Raw genomic sequence first — 23,845 nt, forward strand, 5'->3', positions numbered from 1 at the left:
CGGGTACCGAGAGCGGCTCCGGGACCTGCGACCGGGACGGTGCCGGGAGCTCGACCGTGACCGAGAGCATCGGCGTCGAGAGCGGCTCCTGGTGGAGCGGTGCCGGTATCAGTGCCGGGAGCTCGAACGACGTCGAGAGTAATAAGATGGCGAGCGGGAATGGGAATGGTGCCGCGAGTCCGACCGGCATCTTGTCAAGGAGCGGTGCCGGTACTGCGAGCGGCGGGACGAACGCGACCGGTGCCGGGATCTGGAATGCCGATGGGACCGTGATCGGGAGCGGTGCCGGTCGGGGGCACTGACTGAAGGTCGATGGATCAGGGCCGGTTTCCCAATTGATCGGATGACCCGCACCGGCGGTGCCGGGGGTGGCGGCGGTGCCGCATCTGAGATCGCGATCAAGTCCCTCGCCACTTCACAGACCTCCGGCGTGGATGGGACGATCAACTCCACCGCGGCAGGTGCCGGGGAGATAGGTGCCGGACTCGATGGCCCTTGGTGGACCGGAGTCGACGGCAACGGCTCAGCAGGCAGTGCCATGGCTGCAGGGACCGGCCGGTGCGGTGGAGCCATGCCCTCGTGCCGCACCGCGGGCGGTGCCGGGGCGGCAGGGGTCTTAGACTTTCTCGCTTGAGGTGAAAGCGAGCGGTTCTGGCCTGACTTGGAAGCAGGCGTCCGGTGCCGAGGTGTAGTGGCCGCACCGGTGCGGCCCTGTGCCGAAGAGGCGCGCTTTGATTCCGAAGGGGTTGCGCTCGGTGCAGAAGACGGAGGGGTAAGAGCTGCCTCCATGAGGAGCTGCTTAAGTCTAATGTCTCTCTCTCTTTCTTTGTACGAGGCTTGAACGACTTACAAATTGAGCACTTAGCCGATAAGTGTGACTCCCCGAGGCACTTCAAACAGGAGGAATGTGGATCCCCTGTAGCATCGGGCGATGGCAAGCCGAGCACAGCTTGAATCCTGGGGAGCCGGGCATGAGCTCCGGCTCCGGTGCGGGTAGGGCCTAAGCCCCGAGCCCGACTAACTCACTAAACTGTAACTAAACTGTAACTAAACCACTAAAAGCTAACTATCTTATCTAAATTTAACGAATTTGAGAACTATTTACACAACAAGAATAAGAACTATCAGAGAATGCTAGGGAGGTGGAGGTCAGCTACGCTGCACTCCACAGTTCCAACGACCGACACGGGCGGTAAGAAGGAACTGAGGAGTGGGTGGGTCGGCTGGGGTATATATCCGCGGCCATGGTGGCGCCACTCCAGGGGGCGCCCAGCCGACCCACTGAGTTGCTAGGGTAAAAAGTCTCCGACGAACGTGCACGCAGCGCGCGCACACCCTACATGGAATGGACATGAGCAAGCACTCAAAGAAGAATGAGTGGCTGGGAACAGAAACCGGTTCTTCTAAGGCCTAGGCCAAAGCTCCAGCCACTGGGCCATGTTGCCTCCCCGACAGATCCTGCTTGTAATGAAGTGTGGCCATTTCAAGGCCGAGGCCTTGATGACAATCCCAGGCCCAGCAGGGAGCTGAGGTTTCCCACGGGAGTTCTGAATTCCCGTATTGCTCCCTGAGGGGTTAATACTCAGAGGTCGACCAGCACTAGGGGGGTCCCTGAGCCAAACGCTGTGCGGACCCCCAGCACCTGGAATCCAAAGACAGAAGGGCCCCAGAGCGCGGATACCATTGGGATTAGACCGGGTTGCAGTCTGAACTGTGTTATTGTGTATGTGGCCAAGCACCAGCCAAAGGTGTTAGCGGAAACTGTCAAATGTAGGTTTATTGATTCACCACCTGTCAAGGTTCCTTCCCCACTCTGAACTCTAGGGTACAGATGTGGGGACCTGCATGAGAACCTCTAAGCTTAATTAGCAGCTTAGATCTGGTTTTACTGCCACCACCCAAATCCTTTAAGAATTTGGGAAACTCTGTCTACCTTCCCCCCAGACTATCTCCCTCCCAGTAGCCTTGAGAGACTTCTCCACCCAGTTCCTGGTGGACACAGATCCAAACCCCTGGATCTTAAAACAAGGAGAAAGTAACCATTCCCCCTCCTTTCCCCCCACCAATTCCTGGTGAGTGCAGATCCAACCCCCTTGAATCTTAAAACAAGGAAAAATCAATCGGGTTCTTAAAAAGAAGCCTTTTAATTAAAGAAAGAAAGGTAAAAATCATCTCTGTAAAATCAAGATGGAAAATAACTTTACAGGGTCATCAGATTCAAGGAGCCCAGAGGAACCCCCTCTAGCCTTAGGTTCAAAGTTACAGCAAACAGAGGTAAATCCTCTTAGCAAAAACAAACATTTACAAGTTGAGAAAACAAAGATAAACTAACATGCCTTGCCTGGCTGTTACTTACAAGTCTAAAATATGAGAGACTAGTTCAGAAAGATTTGGAGAGCCTGGATTGATGTCCGGTCCCTCTTAGTCCCAAGAGCGAACCACCCCCAAAACAAAAAGCACAAACAAAAGTCTCCCCCCACCAAGATTTGAAAGTATCTTGTCCCCTTATTGGTCCTTTTGGGTCAGGTCTCAGCCAGGTTTCCTGAGCTTCTTAACCCTTTCCAGGCAAAAGGATTTTGGTGTCTCTGGCCAGGAGGGATTTTATAGTATTGTACACAGGAGGGCTGTTCCCTTTCCTTTATAGTTATGACACCACCATGTGACTCCAGCTTCTTGCTGGTTTTACTCAGTGTAGAAAGAGGACAAATAATTCTAAACTGTCTGAATAGAAAACAATCCTAGTCTCTGTTAATGAGGTTTGATTTTCTTGTGGTTCCTGATATCATGGACCCTGTAGAGCTGACAGTCACCTACAGAATCTTGGGTTGCGATGGAAAAACACCCCTCTCCACAAACACACTCTGAACTCTCAACATAAACTCACTCAAATCATTTATGTTTCTTCAGGAAAAGGTTCAGGCCTATTTGGAGACTCTGCGGGAAGAGAGAGAAAAGCTGCTGGGATTTAAAGTGATTGGAGAGGGAAAAACCTGGGAATATCTGGTAGGTGCCCAGTGCTATTAACCTGCAGAGACTTGCAGTGGGAGGTCTGTTGTGAAACAGACTCCTCTGTGGCCTTGGAGAAAGTGGACTTGTGTGTGTTTCTCCATGACCAGGGATTGCTATGTTAGATTCATGTCTGCACACACTGGCCCTGCAAAATCCTCTGCCTGGATCAGGACAACATGTTCTGCAGAATCTAAACTTCCATTCCAGTTCATTTCTAGCCCTTGCGGCTTTCACAAAACTCCTCCCAAGGTGAACTGACCTATATCCCAGGCAGCGCCGTCTGCCTGAGTCTGCAGGCATTTCTTGCCTTGTTTAATTGTTCAATTCTTTTTTCTCCCCTGGCATCTCTGTCAATGTAGTGCTGAGTCCTGCCTCCTCTGCTCTGGGTCTGGATTAACATAGACCTCTGATAACACAGTGTCCCGCCCATGTTAGTCATAGAAACTTCCCATTGAGAGATATTAGGGCTGGTGAGAACTAGGGTGAACAGAAGTCCTGATTTTATAGGGACAGTCCTGATATTTGGGACTTTGTCTTGTATAGGCTTCTATTAACCCCCACCCCCATCCCGATTTTTCACACTTGCGGTCTGGTCACCCTAGTGGGAACGTGTTAGAAAATCCTCTCCCTGTTAACCACAGGGTAAAGTCAAGTGTCAGACACCTTAGAGTTTGCAAAGAAATTGTGTCTCCTGCACATTTTGCACTCCATGAAAGGACCCTAGATTCTATGTCCCTGGCCTGCCATTTTTTTTTAATAGACCAGACACAAGATGAGAGGCAGAAGATTGTGTCTGAATTTCAGCAACTGTGGCAGTTCCTGGAGGAACAAGAGCAACTCCTGCTGGCCCAGCTGGAGAAGCTGGACAGGAAGGTTGTAAAGATACAGAATGACAATGCCAGTAAACTCTCTGAGGAGATTTCCCGCCTCAGTGAGCTGATCAGTGAGCTGGAGGGGAAGGGTCAGAAGCCAGCGAGTGAACTCCTGCAGGTGAGACTAAGTTAGAAAGATCCCAGATCCCACCGCAGGGACAGGACAGCTCCTGAATCATGGGCATTGGGGTGCAGCAGTGGGAGATCTCAGTGTCACTCGTAGATATAAAGGTGACATTGAGTCAGCAGATCCATAGCCTGGGCCCCAGGCCAAGCTGCTTTTCCTCATATTTTGCAAATTCCCTTCCCTGGGATGCCCAGTGGATGGCGTCATAGCACGTGGGACTAAGGTTGTTTTTCTGTTTCTTTCCTCTCTAGGACTTCAGAAGCACCGTGAGCGGGTACGTGTCTCTCTCACCCCCCTTGTACTTCACGGTGCTGTGAAAGGGCTTGGAGAGAACATTAACAACACATCTCCACAGGGCTCTACAGCAAAATGTGTGGGGCAGGGTCACTTTTTGGATACACATTTCTCTGATCAACTTAACCCAGAGGGTCTCAGTCTTTTATAGAAGACTCTGGAATATCCATTCAGTGGGAAAGACTGACCTAAAGTATTCCCATGAGATGTGTCATCCTGGGGGACTGGCTGCCTCAGGGTTCTGGAGATGCAATACGAGCCCTTCATCCCTGACATACTGGTAATGATCAGACCCTGCTCAGCAGGGATCAAGTGTCTTTTCCACTGGAAATCTGTCTGGAGACCTGTGTGGAATGAGCTGGTTTGGGTGCAGCTGAGGTCTCAGTCTACTACCTGAAAGAAAGATCTCATAGCACGATGCACACAAGAAACATGGAGAGAATTGGCCCTGGAGACTTGGCTCCTCCTCTGCTGTGTGCAGGCCTGTGACGTTATTGATATAAATGGGAACCATATAGAACATGGGTTGCAACCAAGGTCCTGTGGTGGCACCAAATCCTAAGTAAAGGGGGTCATATAAGGTGTCTAAGACCAGGTTCTGGGTTGCTGGTTATGATTATGCTGTCTGTATGTCTGTGTATCATTTTGTAGTTGAAGTTATAAGTATTGGCTCTTAGTTTGTATTATGCTCTGCTTCTGGGAAAGATCCCAGACAAGCTGATGTTAGCCCTGCATAGCTGGCTTGATGGCCCATTAAAGGGCCATCAGCTACACAATTGACCCATGGAGAGAAGGCAGACACGCCTTGTGACTCAGCAAAGTATGCAGAAACTTGTCCATGTGACTGCAAACTCCATTTTATTTTTGCTGTAAGTTTCCACCGTGAGGACAAAGGGATTCTTACACCTGGAAAAGTCTATATAAGGCTGAGGCATCATCTCCATCTGGTCTTCAATCCTGCTTCTGACCTCTGGAGGGATTTTGCTACAAGCTGAAGCTCGGCACAAAGGACTGACTGACCCATCCCAGCGGGGGATGTATTCCAGAGACTCAATTTGAACCTGCAGTTTACTCCATCTCTGCTGCAAGCCTGAACTAAGAACTTTGCCATTACTGTATGTAATTGATTCCATCTAACCAATTCTACCTCTCATCTCTACCTTTTTCCCTTCGTAAATAAACCTTTAGATTTTAGATTCTAAAGGATTGGCAACAGCGTGATTTGTGGGTAAGATCTGATGTGTATATTGGCCTGGGTCTGAGGCTTGGTCCTTTGGGATCGAGGGAACCTTTTTCTTTTATTGGGGTGTTGGTTTTCATAACCATTCATCCCCAGGACGAGTGCACTGGTGGTGATGCTGGGAGACTGGAGTGTCTAAGGAAATTGCTTGTGTGACTTGTGGTTAGCCAGTGGGGTGAGACCAAAGTCCTTTTTGTCTGGCTGGTTTGGTTTGCCTTAGAGGTGGAAAAACCCCAGCCTAGGGCTGTGACTGCCCTGTTTAAGCAATTGGTCCTGATTTGGCACTTTCAGTTGGGTCCCGCCAGAATCGCACTGTCACAAGGCCAGAGCGGAAGAACATGAATTGGGCTTTTGGGGGAAGGTGGCACAGCCATGGTTTGTGCTGCAGGCCCCGCAGAGCAGGGACTTCCGCTAGCCAGGAATGATGGCGAGTTAGTGACTGAAATGTAACAATGAAATTCTCTCTCCCCAGGTGTGAGGCGGGGAAGTTCCAGCAGCCCATGGAGATTTCTCTGGAGCTACAGAAGAGACTCAGTGATTTCTCCCAAGAAAATATTGTTTTAATGGAGACTTTGAGGAAATTCAAAGGTACTGAGAGTTGGGATCTAGGATGGGAAATCACGGTGTGTCTCTGAGACTGTGGGAGGAGTTAGACTCTGGCCAATTGGTTAATAATTAGGTTATGTATCTATTTAATACAAAATGGAAAGTCGTCAAATTGAGCAGATGTAGCAGGGGCCCAGGCCCCAGGATATCTCACGTTGATCCATTTAGAGAGCTTTGGCAAAATCATTAAGGTAAAAATATAGCACAGCTTGGGGTATCTCACTTTCTCTCTCCCAACTAACAACTCGAGCACAGGGCATGTGCTCGAGAGCAGTTTAGAACCCAACATTTCTGGCCACTTCTGAAATGTGGACCCAGCCCTTCATTGTGCTCTGGCCCCATACGGCAGCTGGTGTGGGCCAAAAGGGAAGGCGTAAATCCTGGTGAGTCCCTCCAGCACAGGAGCCTCTTGTGTGAAACCCACAGCAGCTGGGAGCTGCAGGGGGCCGTGCAAACAAACTCTCTTGCTGCCCACCAGCAGATTACCCTGATGGGCCTCGTGCCAAAGGTTTGTGACCCCTGAAATAGAAGGTTTCAGATTAGTTATTATTAAAGAGGTGGGTGTGGCTCTGCTTCGCTCTCATTAGTAAGACATAATTATGTCAGTTGAGAGTGGGGATGTTATAAATATGACAGCATGAAATCTCACCTCTCTTTTATCCTTTCCATCTCCAGACACTCTGCTATCTGAACCAGAGACAGGAGCACACAGACAGGGTAAGATTGCAGGTGCAGGTTATCTTTAAAAAAGGAGAAAATTTCCATGAAAACATTTCCATTAATTTGAAGCTAAAGTTTCCAACCAAACCAACACCGACCAGACTTAAAAAGAAAACATTCACTGCTAAGGAGATCCCAAGCTGAAGTCGCACAAACAGTCCTGACACCAACCTTAGTGCTCAGTTGTTGCATCGCAGAGGAGAATGGACAGAGTCTGACAACCCATGTGATCATAAGCCGAGAGTTCTTTATTCATTTCCAGCATGCTCTTATATACCATTATGGCAAGCAATCAGACAGTTGCTAATTGGTTAATTAAATATACACAGCCGCAGCTGTAACCCCATCCTAATTAACATCCTACACACCTGTTTGACTTATCATCCTATTTACAGTTAGCTGGCCGATGAGAGCGGACCCAAGGCCAGCCCTTTACACACAGTTCCCAGCGTTATCGGCTCGTCCCAGAAGCCTAAACAATCTCAGCATTTCACATTCTATTCCCAACACTCAGTTCATGCCCACGCCAGTGAATAGAAACAGATAGTGACCAACATCCAAACCCCCTTAACTCTGACCCTGGGGTTTTCATAGACATTCATAGGCCCTTTCAATATTAAATTGAGAGGAATGCGTAGAGAGCACTCTCCCCTTAGGGCAGACACATCCCTCTCCTTTACCCTGGCAGAGGGGGGTCTCCCTCATTGCTCTTCTCCAACATCCGACCTTTCCTTAGGCCAGGGCTGGGCTCTCCCACGCATTGCTTCATGGATTGTGCTCCGAAATTCAGACAAAAAGAGGGCAATCCCTAGGCTCATGCAGACCAGGTGAGAGATTTCAGGAGAGATTAACTTTCACTTCAGAGAAAAAAATGCATGAAAACAGTTTTATAAACAAATAGCTAAAGACACAAACCAAACCAACACCGACTGTGACACCCCCCTCCCCCTGAAATGCAGAGGAGATCCCGCGCAGAAGTCACACAAACAATCCTGCCACCAGTTCTTCCTCCGCTAGAGATACAGTGTCCCTCTGACGCTGCCACCTCCTCCCTTCTCTCTTCCCAAGGCCAGCCCCTACTGACCACTCTCTGGGCTGGAGTGGTTCTGCCCCTACGCCCTGTCCCCTCCTCTTCGCCCAGGCCAGGGACAGGAGGATGGGCTCAGCGTGCAGCTTCCCCCTGGGTTTATATCTGGTGCCTCCCTCCTCTCACTCCCCTCTGCACAACGTCAGGTTCCTCCTCTCTCACCCTCCGAGGAGCAGCCCCAGCAGGGGAGGGGGGAGAGAGGCAGTTTCTGCAGCCCTCACAGCAGGTCCCAGCAGCGGGGGGAGGAGCTGCCAGGGCATCTCTGCTGGGTCCCAGGCACTCAGGGCAGAGGAGCAGCTCCCCAGGCTGGCGTTGTAAATCAGAGACCAGGTGCTCTCATCTCTGTGACCCTTTTCCTCTCCAGACCATAGGCGCCAACTTCCCCCAGTGCCGGTGGGTGCTCGCGCCCCCGGGCCCCACCCTGACTTCACCCTTTCCCCACCCCCACCCCACCCCCATTCCAACCCCTTCCCCAAAGTCTCAGCCCCTCCCTGCCCCTATTGGACCCCTTCTCCAAATCCCCGTCCCGGCCCCACCTCTTCCCCGAGCGTGCTGCCTTCCCCCTCCTGCCCCCTCCCTCCCGGCCGAGTGAAACAGGTGCAAGTGCTGGGAGCTAGGGGGGAAGCGGGCACGCGGTGCGCTCAGGGGAGGAGGTGGAGCGGAGGTGGAGGTGAGCTGGGCAGGGGGGTGGGGAGCTGCCCAATTTTTCGGAGCACCCACGGAGTCGGCCCCTATGCTCCAGCCTCTGCCATCTGAGCTAGAGCCAGCTGAGGAGCAGGGGCTGCAGCCTCTGTCACCAAATGTGAATGTACAAAAGTGGGTCCCATTGCCCAGGCTGAGAACTGCAGTGACGTCTCTGCTCGGTGTCAGGCGCCCAGGGCCGAGGCAGCTCCCTGGGATCCAGGCCTGTCCCAGGGCTGCTGGGGAGTGTGAGAAATGGTCCCCGCCTCCCCCAGGGCTGAGCTCTGCCCCTCACGCTCTGATTCTCTCTGTCCCCAGTGACGGTGACTCTGGATCCAGACACGGCTCATCCCCAGCTCGCCCTGTCTGAGGATCGGAGACATGTGAGATGGGGACACGCCCGGCAGGATCTGCCCGACAACCCTGAGCGATTTGACACTGAGCTCTGTGTGCTGGGCTGTGAGGGATTCACCCTGGGGAGACATTGCTGGGGGGTGGAGGTGGGGGATGGAGAATGCTGGGCTGTGGGGGTGGCCAGAGAGTCTGTGAGGAGGAAGGGCTGGATCGGTCATAACCCTGAGGGGGGGATCTGGGCTGTGCAGTGGTGGGGGTGTCAGTTCCAGGCTCTCACCTTCCCTGAGACCCCCCTGCCCCTGAGCCGGGTCCCCAGAAGGATCCGGGTTTCTCTGGACTGTGAATGGGGGCAGGTGGCATTTTTTGATGCTGATAACGAGGCCCCGATCTTCACTTTCCTGCCAGCCTCTTTCACCGGGCAGCGAATCCGTCCCTGGTTCTGGGTCTGGACAGGATCCTGGCTCAGACAGTGTTGCTGAGACATGGGGGGGATATCGCCCTGGAGTCTCACACACCCTTGTCTTTGTGACATTGGAAGTTTCCTGTTTCCTTCAGGCTTTCTGCCATGCAGTGCCCACGACCCTGGCGGCCCTGCTAGGTGTCTGCCCTGCCAAAGTATGGAAAACAGGGGGTGGCTTCTCTACCTCCGCCAATCTCATCCACCCAAGGCTTTTGCCGCCGTATGTCACTGTCCTCTGGCACAGGAGGACTCTGGGAATTCTGGCTCAGACAGTGCTACTGAGACATGGTGGGAATAGGCCAATGGGCATGAAAAAATGGGTGTCTCTAATCACAGTCATCCTAGTCTGTGATACTGGAGGCCTCTCATCTACCTAGCCTCTGGCTCATCTTCATGACCTTGGAGGACACCTGTCTACCCAACCCCAATATCTAATCTCTATGACACTCCCCCTCCCTCCCTGCAGCCCCAGGGATGGGAAGGGCTGGGGGGGTGTGAATAACTCCTGGAGCTGCTGCAGGTGCATAGGGTTCCTGAGGGGCATGTGTGGGGCTGCAGGATGAGAACTGATGGAGGGTCAGGGACAGAGGTGATGTGGGGGTTGGGGCTGTAACTGCTAGGTGGGCTCGGGGACAGGCAGCTGTGGGGGTGGCAAAGACACCAAATTACTTGTGATTTGGGAGGTGTGGGGAGAAGGGGGATACTCTGCACCAGCAGGGAGCCTGGGAGATCGAGACCCGGTCCCAGGGACTGGCAGGTGTGACCTCCAGGCCCCTGGGGAAGGGATGCTGTGGTGAGGGGGCGGGAGGCGGGGGAGGGCATGTCATTTGGATGAAGGTGAGCTGGCTGCGGGGAGGGGAGAGGCAGGTTTCATCAGAAGGGAGAGAAGAAATCAAGGGGGGGCAGGAAATAAAGTAAAACAAGAGTAAATCGAGAAACCTGGGGAAAGGTGAGGTGGGCAGCGAACTAATGCGAAAAGAGTGAAAGCAAGTGGAGACACTTGGGGCAGAGGGGGAGGAAGGGGAGAGAACTGGGAACCTGAGCTCGAACGATCTGTGATAGGGAATGAAAGAGATTTGGGGCAGACAGAGAAATAAATGGATGGAAAACAGCGCTAGCTAAAATGATGTGCAGAACTGGATGAAAGAAAAGAAAAGGGAGAAGGAAAGAAAACACGAGAGGGAGAGCTATAAAATCTTTCTGATGTGTGACTGTAACTCGTTAACGGAGTGAAAGTAAGCAGAGGGACTTACTGGTACCCCAGGTCCCTCCTGGGCAGGGGGGGGGGGGGGGCTCTGGTCACTGGAAGGGGCGGGGCCTCTGGTGGAAGGGGCGGGGCTGGGGACCAGGAGCCCTGGTGCTGCAGCAGCAGTAGCCAGGAATCCTGGGACCGTGGCAGCGATTTGAAGGGTCCCCCCAGAGCTGCTGCCCCTTTTGCTACCCACATCAGTGGCCCTGCCAGGAAAAAAAAGGGCAGCGACGTTAAAGCAACTCAGCAGCGCTTTAACATCGGCCGTGTGCGGGCCGGTACCGGCAGCCAGTTCTCATTGGTGCACTGTCCCATTTTCACCTCTGCTCATTAATTCCACCCCCGAGTGCATTTGCAATATTTCCACTTTAATGCCTTTCAGAACAATACTTCAATTTTTTGGATGTTTTTCCCACATGGTCTTGTTATGAAAGTTCCCTTCCAGTTCCCTTTAAGCCTGTCATTTACTTTATGTATATAAAGCATATAAAAGTGTTTCCTTGTTTATTTCCCTTTCATTTTCCAGATGTGAGTTTTGAAGATAGTCATGGAATTTTTTTTCTCCTGAACTGGTTGTGTCACTGCACTCTAATGAGGATATGCCTGTATGTCACTCTGGGTTTGTCTACACTGCAATGTAAGCCCAGGGTCATTGGGTCTGGAGTCAGCTGGCCAGGGGTGACAGTAACGTAAAGTACTTGACGGAGTCCTGAGCGGGGGTGTGGCCTCAGCCAGAAGAGGCAGGGCCTTTCCATATTTAGAGACCCTGAGGCTCTGGCTGTGGCTGGGAGTCCTGGCAGGGCCGGTGCAAGGATGTTTCGGGCCCTAAGCGAAACTTCCACTTTGCCCCCCAACCCCCCGCACCTCCGCCCTGAGGTCCGCCCCCCCCCCCGCGGCAGCTCCCCGCCCTCTGCCCTGAGGCGCCCCCCTGCCCCAGCTCACCCCTGCTCTGCGCACAAGCACAAGCACCAGCACCCTGAGCACGCCGTCGCTGCTTCACTTCTCCCGCCTCCCAGGCTTGCGGTGCCTAAGCTGATTGGCGCCGCAAGCTTGGGAGGCAGGAGAAGTGACGCAGCTATGGCATGCTCGGGGAGGAGGCAGGGCAGGGGTGAGCTGGGGTGGGGAGTTCCCCTGCATGTTGCCCCCCCCCTTACTTGCTGCAGGCGGCCCTCCCCCCAAAGATCTGGCCGCTGCGGTCACTGTCGAAGAAAATGGCACCCCCCAAATCCCAGTGCCCTAGGCGACTACCTAGGTTGCCGAAATGGTTGCACCGGCCCTGGTCCCAGGGCCTTCAAATCACCCCGGAGCTACCAGCTGCAGAGGTGGCTGGGAGCCCCGGGGCTCAGGGGCAAATTAAAGGGCCCGGGGCTCTGGCCTCCGCGGAGCTCCAGGCCCTTTAAATCACCGCCGGAGCCCTGCCACCGCTACCCCAGGGCGGCAGGGCTCCAGCGGTGATTTAGAGGGCCCAGGGAAGCCAGTCTAGTCTGGCACAGCATACCAGTTCTTGCCGGTACACCATACCAGACCGTACCAGCTTACTTTCACCTCTGCAGCTGGCACATGTCGGAGAACCCTGGGCTTGAGCATCTACACTAACCTAGGCTCAAATCTGGGGCTCTGGTGTCCACACTGCAGCATGTAGACCTCAGTCCAACCAACCCTATCCCAGATTCCGACCTGAAATGTGGCCGCTGTGGCCCTTTGACCATGTTGCAGAGTAGCAAAACTTTTCTGCCCACCCTACACTGTGGGAAAGCCTCCATGAGGGTTCAAATCTTAATATACATCAGACAATCCACACAAGAGAGGGACCCCATAAATGCTTGGATGGTGGGAAAAGCTTCAGTTCTAGCTCATACCTTCCTAAACATTTCAGAATCCACATGGCACTGTATCTATAAATGCCTCGACTGGAAAAAGTTTCATTGATGATCAAACCTTGCTTCACATCAGAGAGAGAACCGATAAATACTTGGAATGCAAGAAAAGCTTCAATAACTGCAGGAAAAGATTCAGTCTGAGCTCACAAATTATTCCCCATCGGATAATTTACACAAGAAAGAGCTTGAAGGGGTACCTTCATTTGGTGCTCACACAGCATCAAGCGTCAGCAAGTCCATACAGGGAAGAGCCTCTCAGATGTCCTTAGCCTAGAAAATGCTTCAGTTGGAGCTAACACCAGATTGGACATCAGAGACTCCTCCACACAGGAGAGAAATTCTCTCGGTGCCTTGACTAGGCAACATACAAGTTGTCAGTCTCAAAACACACAAGTTCAGGAATCATTTCCTTCTGGTTACAAGTTTCCACACTGTCAGTGGGCAACAAAATCAAATCAGTTTTATGGTTTCTTTGTGCCCTTGCTAGGGTATCAACTTGATTAGATAAAGTTGCTACACCCTTTCCCAGCAACACACTAAGCAACAGTACCAGAGTCATTTGTCCTCTGGGATCTTGTTAGTTACAGTGTCACTCTCCCTAGCAGACACAAATTTAGGACCATTCCCTTTCTGGGCGTTAGTTGTAACCAGAACCAACTCTGAGACAACTGCACTGCTCTCAACCATCACAGGCTGAGAGGCACCTTCTCTCTGCTCCACAGACAAAGAAGAGCTGGAGAAACCTTCCCCTTCACCAGACACACAGCTTGGGATATCCTTTCCCTTGTCCCAGCACACAGGACTGTTCACAGACAACTGCTTGGAGACTGGGGTAGCTTCCTCCATAGGCAAGTCATTACCCCTGACAGACACAGGCACATTTCCTTCACTGTCACAATACTCCACACAGGGAACAGGGAAGATATAGGGACACTCATTTTCCACTAACTTTGCCTTCCCCAACTGGTTAGACAAAGCCATCAGCTCACACGGCTGCCTAGGCTCATCGAAACTTTCCTTACCTTCCTCTCCCTTGTCCCAGCACCCAGGGCTGGTTACAGACAAATACTGGGATAGTGGGGTGTTGTGTATTTGGTTGTCGTGGTAACAGAATCTTGTTGTTGCTCTGGCAACTGAGTTAGACTATTAGGGGATAGCCCAGCCAGTTTTGGCTGGTTTGGTTAGTTCAGTGTGTGGCAATAAATGGCTGCTCCAAGGTTTACAGCTCGCTGTGTCTCCAGTGATTTCTTCCTAAACTGCTGCCCTCAAGGATATAACAACGTGGCGACGAGGGTGGGATCTCTGTTCTGCCCCAGCAACAGAAGGACGTAGACGTCAAGGTGTGACGATGCGGTTCTGGCGGGACCCAACTGAGAGTGCCAAATCAGGACCAATTGCTCAAACAGGGCAGTCACAGCCCTAGGCTGGGGTTTTTCCACCTCTAGGGCAAACCAAACCAGCCAGACAAAAAGGACTTTGGTCTCACCCCACTGGCTAACCACAAGTCACACAAGCAATTTCCTTAGACACTCCAGTCTCCCAGTATCACCACCAGTGCACTCATCCTGGGGATAAATGGTTATGAAAACCAACACCCCAATAAAAGGAAAAGGTTCTCTCGATCCCAAAGGACCAAGCCCCAGACCAAGGTCAATATACACATCAGATCTTACCCACAAATCACGCTGTTGCCAATCCTTTAGAATCTAAAATCTAAAGGTTTATTTACAAAGGGAAAAAGGTAGAGATGAGAGGTAGAATTGGTTAAATGGAATCAATTACATACAGTAATGGCAAAGTTCTTAGTTCAGGCTTGCAGTAGTGATGGCATAAACTGCAGGTTCAAATCAAGTCTCTGGAAAACATCCCCCGCCGGGACGGGTCCTCAGTCCCTTGTGTAGAGCTTCAGTTTGTAGCAAAGTCCCTCCAGAGGTAAAAAGCAGGATTGAAGACCAGATGGAGATGATGCATCAGCCTTATATAGGCTTTTCCAGGTGTAAGAACCTCTTTGTTCTTACTGTGGAAAATCACCGCAAAATGGAGTCTGCAGTCACATGGACAAGTCTCTGCATACCTTGCTGAGTCACAAGGTGTGTCTGCCTTCTCTCCATGGGTCAGTTGTGTAGCTGATGGTCCTTAATGGGCCATCAAGCAGGCTATGCAGAGCTAACACCAGCTTGTCTGGGATGCTTCCCCCAGAAGCACTGCCCCAACTTGAAATACAGACAGCACAGAGCCAACATTTATAACTTCAACTAAAAATGATACAGACATACAGACAGCATAATTATAACCAGCAACCCATAATCTGGTCTTAGACACCTTATATGACCCCCTTTACCTAAGATTTGGTGCCACTACAGGACCTTGGTTGCAACCCATGTTCTATATGGTCCCAGTTTATATCAATAACGTCACACCCCCAACGCAAAATTGATGCAGGAAGGGATGTCACAAACATCGCTGACTGCATCCCAAGAGCCCCCCATCCTTGGGTCTGTCTCACTACAGCTAGTGTTGGGCTAGAGGCCGTACCAGTGTATAACAGAAATGGTTTATCAAAGTCATGTTCAATAACATGAATGAATCTCTTTACAAACTCAAGGTATAACTTGGTTAGCTTTTGCAGCATGGTTCCTGTATGTCTCATGTGATCTTGCCAAGAGCTAAAGAAAACAGCTACTTTATCCATACCAGCTCTGGCCAATGTTTGGAACCCAATTAACCTTAAACCCATGTAGATATTGATGTTGTTCATAGTACAGGAATCTTGGCATTTAGCCAGGAAAGCACCCTAAGCACAGACTGCTCACTTACAGAATCAGCATGGAGACATTCCTGTCCCAACATCATTCTGGATCTTCGCCCATCCGGGGCCAATAGAACCTACTGCGAATAAGTTCCAGGGTCCTCTCCATTCCTAAATGTCCAAAGTCATCATGCAGGGCCCTCATAGCCAGGGCTCTGTACTCTTTCGGCAGCACTAGTTGGGTCCGTTGTTTTTGTAAAGGATCTGTGGTCACACGGTGTAGCACTCCCTGAATCAGTTTTAGTTTGGTCCATTCTCTCAATAGCAGCTTACCTTCTGGGTTGGGCGGGACAACCGCAGCCGGGCTTCGCCCCTCCCTTTTGGCAAGTAATGTATCACGGATGTCAGTATCTTGCAGCTGGGCTTCCTGCCAGTCAGCCGCATTGAGCATGGGCAAGGGAGATTGGTCCAATGCAATATAGTTCACTGAAGCAGAAGGCACGCATTCAGGGGGCAGGCCCAAAGCTTCAGCAACACATCCATGAAGGCTCTCATGGGCCTCCGGCTCTCTGCGACTCACGCTGCAAATAGCTCTCACTCCATCTGTGGGTATCACAGCAACCTCAGGTGTCTGCGGACGTCTGGACAATGCATCTGCATCTACATTGCTTCTCCCGGATCGGTATTGAATGCTGAACTCATAGCTAGCCAAGGCTGCCACCCATCTCTGCCCTGTAGCATCCAACTTAGCACTCGTTAACACATAAGTCAGTGGGTTGTTGTCTGTCCACACCTGGAACTGAGCACCATACAAGTAGTCTCAAAATTTCTCAGTGATGGCCCATTTGAAGGCCAAGAACTCCAGCTTGTGGATGGGATATCGAGTTTCACTGTCAGACAGTCCTCGGCTGGCCAAGGCTACAGGTTTGTGGTTGCCTTCCACCTCCTGGTACAGTACTGCTCCCAGACCCTCCAAACTGGCATCAGTATGCAGGATAAATGGTTTGCTTGGATCAGCAAAGACTAGGATGGGAGCATGAGTTAGGCGAGTAATGATTTCCCGAAAAGCCCTCTCACATCTCTCATCCCACCGTGGGCCAAACGGTTCGAAGGGGCCATAGTGTCTCTGCACAGGAGGCTTTGGAGGCCTCCTCTTATTCCGGGTCTTAGATTTGTACTTGTTGCACTGGTATCCCCTGGTAAGATCATTCAGAGGTTTTACAATTGTGGCATAGTTCTTCACAAATCTGCGGTAGTAGCCACTAAATCCAAGAAAGGTCTTGAGTTCTCTGTAGTTAGTGGGACGTGGCCAGGTAGTGAGTGCTTCTATTTTATCGGGATCAGTACTCACGCCCTCTTGGGACACGATGTGACCGACATACTTTACTGAGGTTTGGCAGAACTGGCATTTGTCAATTGAAAGCTTCAAACCATATGCCTCCAACCTATCGAGCATTTTAAGAAGTCTTTCTTCATGTTCCTCCAAGGTTCTTCCAAACACAATCAGGTCGTCCAAGTAAACTAACACTTGCAATAAATTTTTTTTTATTTAGGCAGGTACTCCTGACAATCACCTCCTTTTCTGACATTGCTGCCACCACCAAAGGGACCGGGCCCGCATACCTCAGTGCTCCCACTGGCAAATCAGGTATCACTTTCCTTGTGTCCTCAATTTTTCTGTAGGCCGCGGCACAGCATGTGTGTATCACCAAGGTATTCAGATATTGGTCTCCTGCTTGCTCTCTGCTGTAATCGGCAAGTATCCTAAAGAGGCTGGAGTTGGTCCCTATTAGCACAGACACATCAGAGGCTCCTTTGGGGTCAGGGCATATTAAAGCAGCAGTGTCCACCTCCTGTCTTACCCCAGCAATCTCTTCTGGGAATTCCAGGTGTACTATGACATAGCCCTGGTAGGGGTATTCATCCATGCTAAGGCCACACAGGCCAAGTCCTGTCAGGGGCTGTATAGGCAGATGCCCAAGCATCTGCTGGTAGAAAGACTGGAATACGATGGTCACCTGGGATCCCATGTCAAGCACTGCTCTGCATTCTGTGAGGGCTGGCTCCCAGTGGTTCTTACATTCCACTCACCATCTTCCACTGCTATCGAGCCTGGAACCTGTAGAGGGTCCACAGCCGAGGGCAGCTCACACAGTACAGCAAAAGCCCCCTCCTCCCTCACAAACATGCGCCCACGCATTTTGCACTTACACAGGTACTCAGTGGATGACCTTAAGATAGATTCTATTGAGCCCTCATCAACTGCCTCCAGCACCCCTGTCATAGGTTTCTCCCCCACTTAGAGCTGTTGGGTTCCAATATGGGGACCTGCATGGACACCCCTAAACTAAAATACTAGTTTAGATCTGGTAAAAGCTGCCACCACCCAATAATGTACGTGTATTGGGACACAGTCCTTCCCCAAAATCCTTGGGGATCCCAAGAGCCCCAAATCCATGGAGTTCTTACACCTAGGAGAAATAAACCATACCCCCCTGCTTCCTCCCCCCTCCCTTTTCCTAGGAGAGATACCGGGATCCAACTACAGAGGGATGCCTTCCTCCTCCCTCCTCCCATTTACCTGAGAATTCACCCAAGGAAAGATCAAACAAGTCCTTAACAGAAAAGATTTATTAAAGAATAAAAGAAAGTAAACTGTCTCTGTAATACCAAGATGGAGCAATACACAGGGTCTAAACTTATCAATCTCTGGAGAGAATCCCCCCTCCTTTCTTTCTCAGTAAAAGCAATAACAGTACAGAATTAAAGAAATTCTATAGCAAAACAGAGAATTGCAAATACAGAAATAAAAGTATAAGAATACTAGTTCCTTGCTAATACTCACTAGCTTGAATAGAAGAATTTATTGCAGAAACCTGGGAGGACTTGATTAATATGTCTGGACTCCCTTAACTCCCAAGAGAGACTCTCTAACACAAAGAAAAGAAAAAAAAACTTCCCTCCACAGAGATTTGAAAATCTCTTGTCCCTGATTGGTCCTCTGGTCAGGTGTTCACAGGTACTGCTTGTTAACCCTTTACAGGTAGAAAAAAACCTACAGGTACTGCTTGTTAACCCTTTACAGGTAGAAAAAAACCTTAACCCTTAACTAACAGTTTATGGCAGCCAGCCAATCTGCTATCCGCTCCTCTTTGCCAGGCAATCATCTATCCGCTCCTCTCCACCAGCCAATCTGCTATCCGCTCCTCTCTGCCTGCCAATCTGCTATCCGCTCCTGTGTCAGCCAATCTGCTATCCGCTCCTGTGTCAGCCACCCTGCTATCCGCTCCTCTCCGCCAGCCACTCTGCTATCCGCTCCTCTCCGCCAGCCACTCTGCTATCCGCTCCTCTCCGCCTGCCACCCTGCTATCCGCTCCTGTGTCAGCCAATCTGCTATCCGCTCCTCTCAGCCAGCCACCCTGGTTTCCACTCCTCTCCGTCAGCCACCCTGCTATCCGCTCCTCTCCGCCAGCCAATCTGCAATCCGCTCCTCTTTGCCAGCCACCTTGCTATCCGCTCCTTTCCGTCAGCCAATCTGCTATCCGCTCCTGCGACAGTCAATCTGCTATCCGCTCCTCTCCGCCAGCCACCCTACTATCCACTCCTCTCCGCCAGCCACCCTGCTATCTGCTCCTCTACGTCAGCCACCCTGCTATCCGCTCCTGTGTCAGCCAATCTGCTATCCGCTCCTCTCTGTCAGCCACCCTGCTATCCGCTCCTGTGTCAGCCAATCTGCTATCCGCTCCTCCCCGTCAGCCACCCTGCTATCCGCTCCTGTGTCAGCCAATATGCTATCCGCTCCTGTGTCAGCCAATCTGCTATCTGCTCCTCTCCTTCAGCCAATCTGCTATCCCCTCCTCTCTGTCAGCCACCCTGCTATCCGCTCCTCTCCGTCTGCCACCCTGCTTTCCCCCCTTGTCAGCCAATCTGCAATCCGCTCCTCTCCGTCAGCCAATCTGCTATGCGCTCCTGTGTCAGCCACCCTGCTATCCGCTCCTCTCCGTCAGCCACCCTGCTATCCGCTCCACTCCGCCAGCCACCCTGCTATCCGCTCCTCTCCGCCAGCCACCCTGCAATCCACTCCTCTCCATCAGCCACCCTGCTATCCTCTCCTCTCCGTCAGCCTATCTGCTCCTCTCCGTCAGCCACCCTGCTAACCGCTCCTGTGTCAGCCAATCTGATATCAGCTCCTGTGTGAGCCAATCTGCTAACCGCTCCTATGTCAGCCAATCTGCTATCCGCTCCTCTTTGCCAGCCAATCTGCGATCCGCTCCTCTCCGCCAGCCAATCTGCTATCCGCTCCTCTTTGCCAGCCAATCTGCTATCCGCTCCTGTGTCAGCCAATCTGCTATGCGCTCCCCTCCGTCAGCCACCCTGCTATCCGCTCCTCTCTGACAGCCAATCTGCTATCCGCTCCTCTCCGTCAGCCAATCTGCTATCCGCTCCTCAGCGTCAGCCAAATTGCTGTCCGTTTCTCTTTGCCAGCCAATCTGCTATCCTCTCCTCTTTGCCAGCCAATCTGCGATCCGCTCCTCTCCGTCAGCCAATCTGCTATCCGCTCCTCTTTGCCAGCCACCCTTCTATCCGCCCCTCTTTGCCAACCAATCTGCTATCCTCTCCTCTTTGCCAGCCACCTTGCTATCCGCTCCTCTCCGCCAGCCACCCTGCTCCTCTCCGCCAGCCAGTCTGCTATCCGCCCCCTCCGTCAGCCAATCTGCTACCCGCTCCTGCGTCAGTCAATCTGCTATCCGCTCCACTCCGCCAGCCACCCTGCTATCCGCTCTTCTCCGCCAGCCACCCTGCTATCCGCTCCTCTCCGCCAGCCACCCTACTATCCGCTTCTCTCCGTCAGCGACCCTGCTATCCACTCCTCTCCGTCAGCCAATCTGCTATCCGCTCCTCTCCGTCAGTCAACCTGCTATCCGCTCCTGTGTCAGCCAATCTGCTATCCGCTCCTCTCCGTCTGCCACCCTGCTATCCGCTCCTGTGTCAGCCAATCTGCTATCCGCTCCTGTGTCAGCCAATCTGCTATCCGCTCCTCTCAGCCAGCCACCCTGCTATCCACTCCTCTCCGTCAGCCACCCTGCTATCCGCTCCTCTCCGCCAGCCAATCTGCTATCCGCTCCTCTTTGCCAGCCACCTTGCTATCCGCTCCTCTCCGCCAGCCAATCTGCTATCCGCTCCTTTCCGTCAGCCAATCTGCTATCCGCTCCTGCGACAGTCAATCTGCTATCCACTCCTCTCCGCCAGCCACCCTGCTATCCGCTCTTCTCCGCCAGCCACCCTGCTATCCGCTCCTCTCCGTCAGCCACCCTGCTATCCGCTCCTGTGTCAGCCAATCTGCTATCTGCTCCTCTCTGTCAGCCACCCTGCTATCCGCTCCTGTGTCAGCCAATCTGCTATCCGCTCCTATCCGTCAGCCACCCTGCTATCCGCTCCTCTCCGCCAGCCACCCTGCTATCCGCTCCTCTCCGCCAGCCAATCTGCTATCCGCTCCTCTCCGTCAGCCACCCTGCTAACCGCTCCTGTGTCAGCCAATCTGCTATCCGCTCCTGTGTAAGCCAATCTGCTATCCGCTCCCCTCCGCCAGCCACCCTGTTATCCGCTCCTCTCCGTCAGCCAATCTGCTATCCGCTCCTCTGCGTCAGCCAAATTGCTGTCCGTTCCTCTTTGCCAGCCAATCTGCTATCCGCTCCTGTGTCAGCCAATCTGCTATCCGCTCCTCTCCGTCAGCCACCCTGCTATCCGCTCCTCTCCGTCAGCCAATCTGCTATCCGCTCCTCTGCGTCAGCCAAATTGCTGTCCGTTCCTCTTTGCCAGCCAATCTGCTATCCTCTCCTCTTTGCCAGCCAATCTGCGATCCGCTCCTCTCCGTCAGCCAATCTGCTATCCGCTCCTCTTTGCCAGCCACCCTTCTATCCGCACCTCTTTGCCAGCCAATCTGCTATCCTCTCCTCTTTGCCAGCCACCTTGCTATCCGCTCCTCTCTGCCAGCCACCCTGCTCCTCTCCGCCAGCCAATCTGCTATCTGCTCCTCTCCGTCAGCCAATCTGCTATCCGCTCCTCTCCGTCAGTCAACCTGCTGTCCGCTCCTGTGTCAGACAATCTGCTATCCGTTCCTCTCCGCCTGCCACCCTGCTATCCGCTCCTGTGTCAGAGAATCTGCTATCCGCTCCTCTCAGCCAGCCACCCTGCTATCCACTCCTCTCCGTCAGCCACCCTGCTATCCGCTCCTCTCCGCCAGCCAATCTGCTATCCGCTCCTCTTTGCCAGCCACCTTGCTATCCGCTCCTCTCCGCCAGCCAATCTGCTATCCGCTCCTTTCCGTCAGCCAATCTGCTATCCGCTCCTGCGACAGTCAATCTGCTATCCGCTCCTCTCCGCCAGCCACCCTGCTATCAGCTCTTCTCCGCCAGCCACCCTACTATCCGCTCCTGTGTCAGCCAATCTGCTATCCGCTCCTCACTGTCAGCCACCCTGCTATCCGCTCCTGTGTCAGCCAATCTGCTCTCCGCTCCTCTCCGTCAGCCACCCTGCTATCCGCTCCTGTGTCAGCCAATCTGCTATCCGCTCCTGTGTCAGCCAATCTGCTATCCGCTCCTCTCCGTCAGCCAATCTGCTATCCCCTCCTCTCTGTCAGCCACCCTGCTATCCGCTCCTCTCCGTCTGCCACCCTGCTTTCCCCCCTTGTCAGCCAATCTGCTATCCGCTCCTCTCCGTCAGCCAATCTGCTATGCGCTAATGTGTCAGCCACCCTGCTATCCGCTCCTCTCCTTCAGCCACCGTGCTTTCCGCTCCTCTCCGTCAGCCACACTGCTATCCTCTCCTCTCTGTCAGCCACCCTGCTATCCGCTCCTGTGTCAGCCAATCTGCTATCCGCTCTTGTGTCAGCCAATCTGCTATCCGCTCCTGTGTCAGCCAATCTACTATCCGCTCCTGTGTCAGCCAATCTGCTATCCGCTCCTCTGCGTCATCCCCCCTGCTATCCGCTCTTCTCCGTCAGCCACCCGGCTATCCGCTCCTCTCCTCCAGCCAATCTGCTATTCGCTCCTCTCCGTCAGCCAATCTGCTATCCGCTCCTGTGTCAGACAATCTGCTATCCGCTCCTGTGTCTGCCAATCTGCTATCCGCTCCTATCCGTCAGCCAATCTGCTATCCGCTCCTGTTTGTCAGCCAATCTGCGATCCGCTCCTCTCCGTCAGTCAATCTGCTATCCGCTCCTCTCCGCCAGCCACCCTGCTATCCGCTCCTCTCCATCAGCCAATCTGCTATCCGCTCCTCTCCGTCAGCCAATCTGCTATCCGCTGCTGCGTCAGTCAATCTGGTATCCGCTCCTCTTTGCCAGGCAATCTGCGATCCTCTCCTCTTTGCCAGCCAATCTGCTATCCGCTCCTCTCCGCCAGCAACCCTACTATCCGCTCCTCTCCTCCAGCCACTTTTGTATCCGCTCCTCTCCGCCAGCCACCCTGCTATCCGCTCCTCTCCGTCAGCCAATCTGCTATCCGCTGCTGCGTCAGTCAATCTGCTATCCGCTCCTCTCCGCCAGCCACCCTGCTATCCGCTCCTGTGTCAGCCAATCTGCTAACCACTCCTCTTTGCCAGCCAATCTGCGATCCGCTCCTCTTTGCCAGCCAATCTGCCATCCGCTCCTCTCCGTCAGCTAATCGGCTATATCCTCCTCTCCGCCAGCAAATCTGTTATCCGCTCCTCTCCGACAGCCACCCTGTTATCCGCTCCTCTCCGCCAGCCACCCTGCTATCCGCTCCTCTCCACCAGCCAATCTGCTATCCGCTTCTGTGTCAGCCAATCTGATATCAGCTCCTGTGTCAGCCAATCTGCTATCCGCTCCTGTGTCAGCCAATCTGCTATCCGCTCCTCTCCGTAAGCCACCCTGCTATCCGCTCCTCTCCGTCAGCCAATCTGCTATCCGCTCCTCTGCGTCAGCCAAATTGCTGTCCGTTCCTCTTTGCCAGCCAATCTGCTGTCCGTTCCTCTCCGTCAGCCAATCTGCTATCTGCTCCTCTTTGCCAGCCACCCTTCTATCCGCCCCTCTTTGCCAGCCAATCTGCTATCCTCTCCTCTTTGCCAGCCACCTTGCTATCCGCTCCTCTCCGCCAGCCACCCTGCTCCTCTCCGCCAGCCAATCTGCTATCCGCTCCTTTCCGTCAGCCAATCTGCTATCTGCTCCTGCGTCAGTCAATCTGCTATCCGCTCCACTCCGCCAGCCACCCTGCTATCCGCTCTTCTCCGCCAGCCACCCTGCTTCCCGCTCTTCTCCGCCAGCCACCCTGCTATCCGCTCCTCTACGCCAGCCACCCTGCTATCCGCTCCTCTCCGTCAGCCACCCTGCTATCCTCTCCTCTCCGTCAGTCAATCTGCTATCCACTCCTCTCCGCCAGCCACCCTGCTATCCGCTCCTGTGTCAGCCAATATGCTATCCGCTCCTCTTTGCCAGCCAATCTGCGATCCGCTCCTCTTTGCCAGCCAATCTGCCATCCGCTCCTCTTTGCCAGCCAA

At 52.9% G+C, this 23,845-nt stretch overlaps 2 protein-coding genes across 7 annotated transcripts in view; one reads left to right on the forward strand and one right to left on the reverse strand.

The window, feature by feature from the left end:
• Nucleotides 1-23,845, reverse strand: part of LOC123378711 (butyrophilin subfamily 1 member A1-like) — a 272,728-nt gene that overhangs the window by 129,234 nt on the left and 119,649 nt on the right. For 2 of the 5 annotated variants that reach the window (XR_006582718.1, XR_006582714.1), the window contains exons 1-2: nucleotides 13,602-13,743; nucleotides 6,798-6,888 (exon numbers count right to left, since the gene is read on the reverse strand). The gene's annotated coding sequence lies outside the window, so the exon portion shown is untranslated. Of the gene's footprint in view, nucleotides 1-5,890; nucleotides 6,668-6,797; nucleotides 6,889-7,548; nucleotides 8,340-13,601; nucleotides 13,744-23,845 lie in introns of those variants that run through there. The other 3 variants (XR_006582716.1, XR_006582717.1, XR_006582715.1) reach the window with 3 other exon arrangements.
• On the forward strand, nucleotides 2,559-9,997 carry LOC123378710 (tripartite motif-containing protein 15-like). 2 transcript variants are annotated; one of them, XM_045032819.1, is made up of 5 exons: nucleotides 2,559-3,003; nucleotides 4,260-4,282; nucleotides 6,015-6,130; nucleotides 6,824-6,865; nucleotides 8,955-9,997. In XM_045032819.1, exons 1-5 carry the CDS (start codon nucleotides 2,896-2,898, stop codon nucleotides 9,467-9,469), a joined length of 804 nt encoding a protein of 267 aa, XP_044888754.1. In that variant the 5' UTR covers nucleotides 2,559-2,895; the 3' UTR covers nucleotides 9,470-9,997. The 2 variants fall into 2 exon arrangements, with proteins under 2 accessions (XP_044888754.1, XP_044888753.1); XM_045032818.1 differs by lacking the exon at nucleotides 2,559-3,003 and adding an exon at nucleotides 3,185-3,999.

This window comes from Mauremys mutica, chromosome 10 (assembly GCF_020497125.1).
Source record: "Mauremys mutica isolate MM-2020 ecotype Southern chromosome 10, ASM2049712v1, whole genome shotgun sequence".
Classification (NCBI taxonomy): Eukaryota; Metazoa; Chordata; order Testudines; family Geoemydidae; genus Mauremys; species Mauremys mutica.

What these genes read in the sequence shown, in the direction of transcription:
- LOC123378710 (XM_045032818.1), top strand. Translation starts at nt 3,739, where the DNA reads ATGTCCCTGGCCTGCCATTTTTTTTTAATAGACCAGACACAAGATGAG. An exon ending in TTCAGAAGCACCGTGAGCGG is followed by an intron (nt 4,283 to 6,014) that starts GTACGTGTCTCT and finishes CTCTCTCCCCAG; the next exon opens with GTGTGAGGCGGGGAAGTTCC. An exon ending in GACAGGAGCACACAGACAGG is followed by an intron (nt 6,866 to 8,954) that starts GTAAGATTGCAG and finishes CTCTGTCCCCAG; the next exon opens with TGACGGTGACTCTGGATCCA.